At 41.1% G+C, this 11,422-nt stretch overlaps 1 protein-coding gene across 4 annotated transcripts in view; it reads left to right on the forward strand.

Moving 5' to 3' along the window:
- Positions 1 to 10,350, forward strand: part of CYB5R4 (cytochrome b5 reductase 4) — an 84,229-nt gene extending 73,879 nt beyond the window's left edge. For all 4 annotated transcript variants that reach the window (XM_089906134.1, XM_089906133.1, XM_022590287.3 and 1 more), the window contains 2 exons: positions 6,464 to 6,628; positions 9,042 to 10,350. In XM_089906134.1, coding sequence (XP_089762260.1) covers positions 6,464 to 6,628; positions 9,042 to 9,096 — 220 coding nt within the window. In that variant the 3' untranslated portion in view covers positions 9,097 to 10,350. The remainder of the gene's footprint in view (positions 1 to 6,463; positions 6,629 to 9,041) is intronic.
- The last annotated feature ends 1,072 nt before the right edge of the window (positions 10,351 to 11,422 follow it).

Genomic DNA, 11,422 nt, shown 5'->3' on the forward strand with positions numbered 1-11,422 from the left:
ATTTGTCACATCTGTCATTTAGTTAACATTTAAGGCTTAATTTTTTTAATCTGTTAAACCACCCTTTCCTACATCTTGACTCTCCTATGTCACTGCTCGTTTTAGTAATAAAGTTTCTGATGGCAGAATGTGAAACTTGAACACATCTCCTTGGTTAAATTATTATGGGATTGTGACTATTAAAAAAATAAGTTCTATAGTTAAAACAAATGAAATACCTTACTCTCTGTAGGATTAGGACACAGCTTTCCATTCAATCCTTTGGGGAACAAGGAAGGATAGGAAAAATGTATACTGAGACTGATGTATTATCTAATATTTTCATTTTCAGCAAGCATGCTGTGCTTGTCCTCAGAGTTTATCCAAATAACACAGTTGGCAAAGGAAATTCTTCGAAACATTGTTGTATGATGGAAACTTATTAACCTGTGACCTCGGGCAAGTCACTTGATCTGAGGGAGTTTCAGTTTTTCCATCTGTAGAACAGGGACATCAATATCTCTGTCATAGGGTTGTTTGGGAGTGGGGGCCATGAGGTAGCAGACGTGGGTGCCTCGCCCAGAATTAGCATATTTGTAACATTCATTTACTCAACAATTTCCTGTGAGCGTCTCCCAGGTGCCTGTATGGGGGTATAACAGGGAACAGGATATTGTGCTGGCTTATCTTCTCATGCAATCCAGGGAATGGATCTCTTCATTTTCCCATGTTGCTAAACTTAACAGAATTGCCGAAAATAGGTAGACCATTTGTACTCTTTCAGGATGTTTCTGTTTCTATTCAGTTTTCATGTCATTAAGCATAAAATTTCAACGGAAAAAAAAAAGTTAGCTTGCCTGAATTTTATCCAAATGTTTTATTACACTTGACTGTTAACTCCAGTAGAAGGTAAATATGTACAGCAGCAGGTGTAGCTAATTACTTTGTAAACGGAAATCCAAATTAAATTTCACTTATCTCTGTCTCGACTACTGAGCAGTGTTATGAGGCCTGGTTGACTCAGTCTTACACACTGGTACTCCCCCCTCCCCCAGTAGAATGCACCCGCTCTGCGTTCTCTGCTTTTGCAGAATTCTTTCTGAGGTGCAGGACAGTTGACAGTGAGATTGACTTCTGGATGGCATTTTGTAATATATAAATAGAATAAGTATTTTCCTTCCCTTTCAAAGCAGTCATGTTTGAAGATAATAACCTTATTTTAGTAAAGTTAGTAGCATATTCTTTTCTATAAATAGTAGAATTTGATGATTTGCTGATTTTCCCGTTTATAAAATTAATACATATTTGTATAGAAAAATATATAAGGGAAAAGATCACCCATAATCTTACCACCTAAGGAACAACATTATGGTTTGTATCCTTCCATTCTCTTTCTTGCTCTTTCTCTCCCTCTCTCTCTCACAGACACACACATACATACACACATGCACGCACTTATACACTTAAATGCACACATTATTTTTGTTTTGTATTTTTAAATAATGTGGCCATACTGACTATACTTTCTATAACTACATTTTTAGTGAATTGTGTGTATTCTATGTATAGAATACTCTCAACCTGTGGCTCTCGACCTGGAGTGATTCTGTTTCTCCCCGCCTGACACCCTGACACCCTAGGGGACATTTATGTCTTGAAACGTTTTTGATCGTAACAACTGATGGAAGGGGTTCCCCTGGCACCTAGTGGGTAGAGACTGCTAAGAGCCTACAAGAATGCTGTCAAGAGCCTCCAGTGCACAAGACAGCACAGGACAGCAAAGAATTATCCTGCCCAAACTGCCAGTAGCGCTAGTTGGGAAAACTCACACTACACCATGATTTTTAATAGCTGCATTGTATTTGGCCATTGAGTTCATACCATAATTTGTTTAACCAACCCTCTACTGTTTGACATAGCGAGTACAAATTTTTCTGTACCTCTCTAACTATGCAGGATAAAGATTCACCAGAAGAATCACTAAGTCAAAGTGTACCAAGGCCTATTGATCCACTTTGACAATAGCCTCTCGAAGGTAAAGGTTCTTCTATATTCTGGTATCAGTTTGGGGACCAGCAATGTGTAAGTCCCATTTAAGACAGCAAAATCCAGTGATTCCAGAAGCACAAGTAAGTTAAACAAGGTGCTTGAACGCCTTTCTTTTTCCCCAGCCTGTGAGGCAACTCAGATATGTGGGCCCCTAATCTGGACCTTATACCACTCTCTGTTCCTCCCAGATGTTCCTCCAGGGGTGGTGTTTTTTTGGATTTTCTTTTTTACTGAAGTATAGTTGATTTACAATATTGTGTTAGTTTCAGATGAACAGCAAATTGATTCAGATATATATTTTTTAGATTATTTTCCATTATAGGTTATTACAAGGTATTGAATACAGTTCCCAATGTTTTGGGTTTTTTTTTTAAAGTTTATTTATGTTTTGGCTGCATTGGGTCTTCGTTGCTGCGTGTGACCTTTCTCTAGTTGCGGCGAGCAGAGGCTACTCTTCATTGTGGTGCGTGGGCTTCTCATTGCGGTGGCTTCTCTTGTTGCGGAACATGGGCTGTAGGCGCATGGGCTTCGGTAGTTGTAGCACGCAGGCTCAGTAGTTGCGGCACACAGGCCCTAGGGCACGTGGGCTTCAGCACTGTGGCTCGTGGGCTCTAGAGCGCAGGCCTAGTAGTTGTGTCACACGGGCTTAGTTGCTCCGTGGCATGTGGGATCTTCCCGGACCAGGGATTGAACCCATGTCCCCTGCATTGGCAGGCAGATTCTTAACCACTGTGCCACCAGGGAAGTCCCAGGGGTGTGTTTCTTGGAATGTGTTCCTTGAAATATTTATGTGTTCCCCCTAAAGGGCTCTATGATTAAATAAGTTTGAGAAATAATGTATACTATGTTATCTTCTTGAAGTTTAATATTAACTTAGCATATTCAAGGCTTTGAGAAATTCTAAACAAATCTATTTAACTTCTCTTAACCCAGTAGTCCCAAACGTATTTGACAGGTTAGCCTTTTGTTTTCATGGACAGCCACTAACATTTGGAGGAGCACACGTGTTTAATCAGATTCGTTTTGAGAAATATTTTTAACCCGTAGCTATTTATTTTGTGAGCTGTGTTTCCCGTGAGCAAATAGCAAGTTTTTCTGCAGATTCTAGTATTTTTCTTTAGCTAGAGAAACCAGGAAAAGCTGGGGCCCCAAATACTCTGAAGTACTACTTTGTGGGCAGTGACAAGCCACTGAAGCTTTAGCAAAGAAGTTGTGAGATTGGATCTGGGTTTTTAGGAGAACTAGTATAACAAGGATATGCCAGATAGATGAGGGTAAGCTTATTAGAGTAGCATCTTAGACAAGAGATAGAAGGGCCGGACCTGGAGTTGTGGCAGTAAAATTGGGAAGGCAGGGCCATGTATGTTTGTTTAAGAAACAGGAAGGAGTGGGTCTGGGAAGCTGACTGCCTGGAGGAGGAGGGAATACGCTGTTGAATGACTTCAGGCTCTGCATATGGTTTAGACTGAATGCATACGTTTATATTTCAAGATTTTTTAATCTCAGGTCATTTATCAGCCTACTTTAAAGTAATTTGTTTTGGACAAGCTTGTTTACTTCCATTGACATTTAGACCTCATAGGCATTCATCAGAAGCAGGCCTCTCTCTCTCTCTCTCTCTCTCTCTCTGTCTCTCTCTCTCTCTCTCTCTCTCTCTCTCTCTCTCTCTGTCTGTCTCTGTCTCTCATGTTGCTTTGCACTTTATGGATTCTCGAAATTTATTTTCAGGTAACCTTTTCAAGAGCCCCAGTCCTTTCTGGCACTTCTGAACTCATAGGGCAGAAAGGAGTTTCAGGACATTTGCCAGTGCGTCCCCTCATGCCTCAAGGCTATAAATGCTTCAGACAGTAAGTTGCCCTTCAGAAAAATTCAGAAGCAACCATCCACAGTAACCATCTGTATCCTGATATGGTATAAAAAGCCCTTCATTCATGTATTCTTGAGTCTTACCTTGGGATTGCTCCCGCTCCAGTGAAAGCTCTTTTCCAGGGCTGTGAAGGAGAAGAGAAACAGGAGAGCATCCTCCTTACAATCCCCTGAAAATTGCATCCATGCCACCTGGTCACGTTTTCCACTGAGAGACCCAAAGGTATACCCGGGGGACCAATATGTGAATAAATACAAAATACATGAGGAATTTATACCATTTATGTAAGGATCACAGTTATTTTTCACCCTTTAGTAGATGCCTGCAGAAAGCATGCCACTGATTAGGCTTTTTTTTTTCTTTTTTTCTTTTTAAAGCATCTCACTAAAGGAAAATTAAGATTTTTATTCAGATGACAAAGGACGCCAGTATTGATTTGTATATCTTAGCAGTTTTATTCCAGTGACAGGCTGATTGGAAATAGAGGCACAGGAGACTATCTTTTATTTGTAATTTAACAAGGCAGTTGCTATATTTTATTGCATTGTCTATGTATAATTAGAAATGTCTTAAGATAGTGGTTCCACAGCTGCTTTTGGGTCCCCTTTGATAATCTGATGAAAAGTTATAGACCTTCTTCCCAGAAAAATGCCCTTACAAATTCACGTACATTTTTATATGTAATTTCATAGATGCCAGCATATGGCTTTGTTCTTCTGAGTATAGTGTTTATTTTTAACCAATATGGCTTCTTGTTACATAAATTCCTTTTTTCATTCATCAATTATTTTTTGCACACTTGCCTCAAGCTAGGTCTGGATACAGTATGAACAAGACAGGCCAGGACTCTGGCCTCATGAAGCAGCAAACAAACATCACATTCCAGAATTACGTAACGCTATCTTAATGATAAGTGCTGGGAAGGAAAACATGCTAGGAAAAGAGAGTATTCGGGGTACTGTTTTGTATAGGGTGGATTCCTATTGCTGCTAAAGTGAAATGGGAACCTTAAAGGCAAGAAATAAAACACGTCTCTGTTGGGATTTTAAATATAAAATCAGAATATTAGAATTGTAAGAGAGCATATAGTTTTCCCACCTTGTTCCACAGATGGACCTATAAGCCCTAGAGGCTGGGTCTGGTGAGAGCTGAGACGGGTTCTGTAGCCCGGCTGGCGCCCTGAGCTGGTCTGTATGCTTGTGCTGGCCCGTCCGCTCTTGGGAGCGTTCACCCAGCTGCAGCCCAGCCAGGCGAGGACCACAGCTCCAGCCATGTCTTGCTTCTGTTCTGATGTTTGGCTCCCAGGGCCACCTCACGAGAGAAATTATTTGCTTCAGCGTTTTCTTAAGATTGAGATTAACATATTACTCAAGTGGAAAATGTAGAAACACATTTGATCTGATGCTACTGAAAATGATAAGAACTAACTGTTTGCAGAAGTGGAGCAAAGGGAGCAGGTGGAGCTTAGAATTTTGAATGTGCTATGGCTGTTCATCAGCAGTTCACTTAACAGATTGCAGAGCTGTGGGAAGAAATGGTCTGTTGTTCCCTTGTGAGGCTTGGTTTGATGTGCTTCTTTCTGATCGTAATTCTGTACCCTTTCTTTTCTTTGAAATGTTTCACTCCATAGTGTTTGAGTGCCTCCTGTGTGATGGCCACTAGGGGTGCAGTGATAACCCAAGCAAACATGGTCCCTGCTCTCACGGAGTTTCTGGCCTAATGGGGAAGGGAGACATTACTAGAATAATCACCTTGGTGGCCACATATTTACAGCCTGATAGAAAGGCTATAAAGAAGAGGAAAAGGGAAACATTTCTACAACACATGTAATTACGAAAGGACTCCAGACTGGTGGGGCTGCAGTGCTTCCCTGGAAATGATGCTTGAGCTAAGAAACTGAACAGTGGGGTGTGGTAGAAACATTACAGAAGGAGAAAGAGAACAGGCAGGGTGTGGCGGTGAAGGCTGAGAGAAGCAGAGCACAGAGTTAGGAGCTAGGATTGGGGAGAATTTGGACGTGGAGGGTGAGGCAGATCAGTCCTGGGTTTCTGGTTTGTGCAACCAAACGGACTGTGGTGCCATTCACAGCAGTGACGTTGGGTGTGGCACAGGGATACTGTAAGTCAAGGTTGAAGCCGTGAAGACAGTAACAGTAAGAAGTCAGATAGGCCGTTGGTTATCGGGGTCAAGGACTCATTGGAGGGGTTTGAGTCAGATGAAAATGTACATGTCACTGGTCGTTGCTCTTTACTGTGCTTTATACAAGCGAATTATTAATAAAAATGTGGAGTTCTCTGAGATCCTTCAGAGCTCTCTTTCTAATGAGTTCAATAGAATATGTCAAATTATTCTCTTATCTGTAGCAAAAGTTTATCTTTAGTAAATGTGGATTTACCTGTATTTGCAAAATGTTTGTTTACATTCTGTTCTAGTGCTTTGCTAGCAAGCGTGTCAACCTTCATATATTCATTTGTTCTCCAGGGGAGAAAAAGATGCGTTAGTGAACTGGAAACATGTTCATAATGTATTTAACGTAATAGACTTTAAAAAAATGTTTCTTTTCTCCAGATTTGACCTTGAATTTGTTCTCTCAGTACCTACTTGTGAATGGAACGGCAAACGGGGATACATTTCACCAGCTCTGCTTTCTGAATTTTTGAAAAGGAGTTTAGACACGTCCAAAGTCCTCACCTGCATTTGTGGACCAATGCCATTTACAGAACAAGGGATGAAGTGAGTAGCAACGTGGTAGGAGAGAGAATCCCAGCACCGTGGAATGACGACCTCCTATAAACAGCAGTTGACGTGGCTCTCATTTCTTCCTATTCATATGAACATGCACTTCAGTAGTCTGTCACAGCATAAGAAAATAATAACAAAGTGTTTAATCTGCGTGCAGGTGAAGCGTCGGAGGCCCGGATTATGCACAGAGTTAGACGTGAACACAAAAGTCAGACACAGCCAGCTCTTGATGGCCTCTGGTAGTGGCTGGTAGTATGGACGCTTTCACGAGATTGGTGCCAGATAGTTTGGGGGACACTAGATTCAACCTCCTCTTCCACCAAAGCTTCATAATACATAATAATTTTTTAAAAATATAATAAGCAGTGTTCATCTCATTGTAGCTTTTGATCTTCCATCATTCTCTGCAACTGGGTGAGCATTAGTCGGTAACACAGTGAGAGAAAGCCAAACAGCAAGACAAAAACCAGAGACTAGAACATAAATAAGCCAAGACCAAGAGTTGAACTCCGCACAAAGAACAACCAGTGGTAGTGACCATCTTATTTAAAAATCACCTTGATCTTATTTAACTCTAAAATGACACTTTAAAATATTTGGTTACATATAGCCACTACTGGGTTTCTAGATGACTTTAAAATATGACCGCCTTAAATGCACTGCATGTCCTTGTTTGGTATATGACTGAACCTAACATTTGCTAGGTAATTTTCTCTCTTGCTATTTTATTTTTAATTTTAATTATGAAAAAGACAGGCGGTATGTCCGGAAAGGTAGGTTGGGTTCAGATAGTGAGAGGCTTGCCTGCCGCACCACGTTGGCCCTCGTAACTCCTGTGCCCTTTGTCTGAATGTGTGTGTCAGCTCTGGAAGCTGCCACTTTGGGTTGGAATCCCAGCTCCACCACTTAGGGTCATGCTGCAGTCATCAGCTAAGCGTCCTCGGGCCCAAACCATCTAAGCTTCCGTGCACTCACCTATCCGAGGGAGTAGATGATGGTATTGATGCATGTGAAGTGCTTAGCGCAGTGACTACGAAGAGTGAGTACGAAGTAAATGTTTATTATTTTCAGCAGCATTTTATTTATTTATTTTTCACCTCCTTTTTTTTGGCCATGCCACATGGCTTGCAGGATCTTAGTTCCCCAACCAGGGGTCGAACCCATGCTCCCTGCAGTGGAAATGTGGAGTCCTAACCACTGGACCGCCAGGGAAGTCCCCTTCAGCACTATTTTAAACAGAGCTACTTTTAAGATTTCAGTCTCCATTTACAGTATTCTCCAAGTTGAATTATACTTAAGCAGTATTTCTGCTTCTCCTGTTCAGTGGGGGAAAATTACGATAGAATGCTAGGGGATCAAGTCCTTACTTCAAAAACTGGTGAATAAAGAGGAAGAAAACCAGCATTTTTTCTGCCTTTTCTGTATGAGTTATACTACTGGATAACCACATAATAGATGAGCAGAAGTTATTCTTTATAGAATTCCTCGGCTGATAAACGAATAAAGAATGATAGGAGTAGAATATCACCAACTTCGGTCCCTAATGAAACTAGTAGATCTGTACATAGATCACCAGTGGTGGTTAGCATCCAAAAAGAGAGGCAACCCGGTATTATGTGCCTCCTGATGAAAGAGCACTATGAAGTAGTCTTGTCAAAAAGAATTGAACCTGTATCTGATTAAGCCCCTCGATCCAATTATTAAATTTTGGGAGATAAAAGGAAAAAGGAACATTATTAAAGTAAACCACAGGGATGCAGCAAAATGAGAACTGTGGGAGACTCAACACTTAAAAATCTGATTTTGACAACAAATAAATTGAAGGACAGAGAGAGAGAGAGAGAGAGATGGAGGGGATGTTATAGATCAAAAAATACCCAGAAGAGGGGCTTCCCTGGTGGCACAGTGGTAGAGAGTCCGCCTGCCGATGCAGGGGACACGGGTTCGTGCCCCGGTCCGGGAAGGTCCCACATGCCGCGGAGCGACTGGGCCCGTGAGCCATGGCCGCTGAGCCTGCGCGTCTGGAGACTGTGCTCCTCAACGGGAGAGGCCACAACAGTGAGAGGCTCGCGTACCGCAAAACAAAACAAAACAAAACAAAAAAACACAAACCCAAAAGACATATAAACCAATCACAGTGAGTAGACTTTAATTGGATCTTGATTCAAACAAACTTTAAAAAATTATGGCATTTATGAGACAATTGAAAATGTGAACACTTACTAGATACTAGATGATATTAAGGAATTATTGTTAATTTTTTAGAAGTGATAATTGTGTTTTTTAGAAAACACATGCTGAATGGGGAAAATGAAAAAATACTATGGTTACGATGGTAAACTCTGATCTTGTTTATTTTTAAACATCTTCCCTAAGAAACATGTGCTTTTTATTTGTTTTTCAGGTTGCTGCGTGATTTGAACTTTTCCAAAGATGAGATCCATAGTTTTACAGCATAATGAAGAGCCGTCATTCAACTGTTTTAGCTAAATTTGTGATTACTTAGGGTTTTTTAAAAGAACATTTTTGTATATAGGTTAACTAGAATCCAGGTTTTAGTTTCTTAAATGAAATCAAATGTTTCTTCACTGTAGATACCTTGTTGACTTTATTTTGTACCATAACTTATTTTACTACTGATATTTGTCCTGGAAGGTCGATCGTGGCAACAAGTATATACAGGATTCTTTGTTATGAATCACAAAGTTCCTTACCATTTAAACTGTATCACTGTTCTACAATAAGCTCTTGTGTTTTATGACATGATAAAGCAAATGATCATTTTGATCACATTTCTATGCTGTAAGATGTCTGGTTAGCAATACAGATTAAATTTTACATTGCACTGTAAACTCAGGAAATGATCATTTATGTCCTTGTTCTTACTATGAAAACATGGAATGTTATAACTTAAGTGATCCAAACATTTTGTGTGTCTATGGGCTTGATACAGAGTAGAATAAAAAATATTCTTAAGTACTTTTTAATCTTTGTGGTAGAAATGTGTTTGAGTGCAACAGTATGGGTTAGTGTCTATGGGGAATTTTAAAAGCAGCAATAAAAGAGTCTGGAGACACTTCACACACGCAGCTTTGGATTATATGTGTTTAGAAAGTTTAAGACAACCTTGACAACTATTTTGATTCTTAGCCAAAACTAGAGGCATCAGGAAAGATAATGAAAGTATAGCATCTGGTCTCATGGTCTAAAATAATCATTTGGTGCTTTGGAATAGGTTAAATTTAAATTCTTTTTGAGCCCATCTAGACCAGCTGGGCAAATGAGGGACACTCCATCCTAAATGGTACCTTCCCTGGCTGGCTGCTTGCCCCACAGCTGGCGGTTCAGCAGGGAGCCCTCCTAAGCTCTGCTGTGTGGGCATCTTATTCTCTCTCCCTGCTGCTGTGTGCAGCCTTCCAAAGCTTTCACAGATTGGGATTCTGCAAAGGGTATCAAGAAAAGCCATTGTATATAGTACCAAGTGTAAAACAGACAGCTAGTGGGAAGCAGCCGCATGGCACAGGGAGATCAGCTCAGTGCTTTGTGACCACCTAGAGGGGTGGGATAGGGAGGGTGGGAGGCAGGGAGACGCAGGAGGGAAGAGATATGGGGACATATGTATAACTGATTCACGTTGTTATAAAGCAGAAACTGACACACCATTGTAAAGCAATTATACTCCAATAAAGATGTTAAAAAAAAAAGAAAAGCCATTTTGAGCTTTTCATGAGGAAACTCTGTTGGATGCATAGGTGGCTATGCGTAAGCTAACTTAGATTTTACAGCCGTATTCAGGATGGCAGCATTGCTTTTGCTTTTACAGAAATCGTTTACAAACGATTTGGTAAATAGCTAAGTCTTCACTGAATGAATGGTGTACTCAGGAGGAACACAATGTTAACATTCCTCAAATTACAAACCCCCAGCCCAGGAAGCTCCCCAGGTGCAAGTGGCTGGATCAACACTTTCTTCTTTCCCTGCATCTCCCTCCTCCATGCATAGTCATTCACTCGGGCCGGAGGTGGCAATGCTCCCTGTGGCTAAGAGGAACATTTTCTACCTATGCCTTCCTACCACCTCTTTTTTTCTCCCCTAAGATCATGAACTTTCCAGGCACACCTTTTTTTGTAGTTTATTAGTAATATATCTGTTAATTCTACCTTAGCCAGCTCTCTCATCTTTTCTACCCTCCTTTTTCCTCTCTCCTCCAAACCCTTTTCTAACTACCTCCAGGTTACTCCCTGTTTGTTTCTCTTCCTCAGTCTTCTTACTGTATTTTAAAGCAAAAGAAAACCCATGAGCATCTTCTGAACGTATATGTTAATAATTCCCAAATTGGCATCTTTGAGAATCAGCTGAGCTTCAGTTTTCAATATCCAGTTACCACCTGGTGTTCCACAAGGGTGTTCCACAAGCCCCTCAAATTCAATGGATCCCAAACTAAGCTTTTGCCATGACCATCTTGTAACCAAACCAGGTTAATGTTTGGCTGACGCTCAGCAAGCCGAAACGCTGAGACGCCAAGGATTGCAGCAAAGAGAGGGTTTATTTAAAAGGCAGCCGGGTGAGAAGACGGGAAAACAAGTCTCAGATCCGCCAAAGGGCTCAGGGGAATTACGGGATAATGAACGAAGAAGCAGGGCCGTCTGAGGCGTGGGGAGCGTCGGGAAAGGTGACCGGGAAAAGGTGGGGGGTGATTGTTGTTCTGCGCAGGCGTAACGAGGCTACAGGCTTCTGCACGTTCAAGAGTGGAGGCGCTTAGCACGAGCTGAGGGTGGAGTTTTC

This window comes from Delphinapterus leucas, unplaced genomic scaffold (assembly GCF_059928025.1).
Source record: "Delphinapterus leucas isolate spDelLeu-1000000601 "Yukka" unplaced genomic scaffold, BTC_Dleu_Yukka2 spDelLeu_asBTCV2_sq72, whole genome shotgun sequence".
In the NCBI taxonomy this organism is placed as follows: domain Eukaryota; kingdom Metazoa; phylum Chordata; class Mammalia; order Artiodactyla; family Monodontidae; genus Delphinapterus; species Delphinapterus leucas.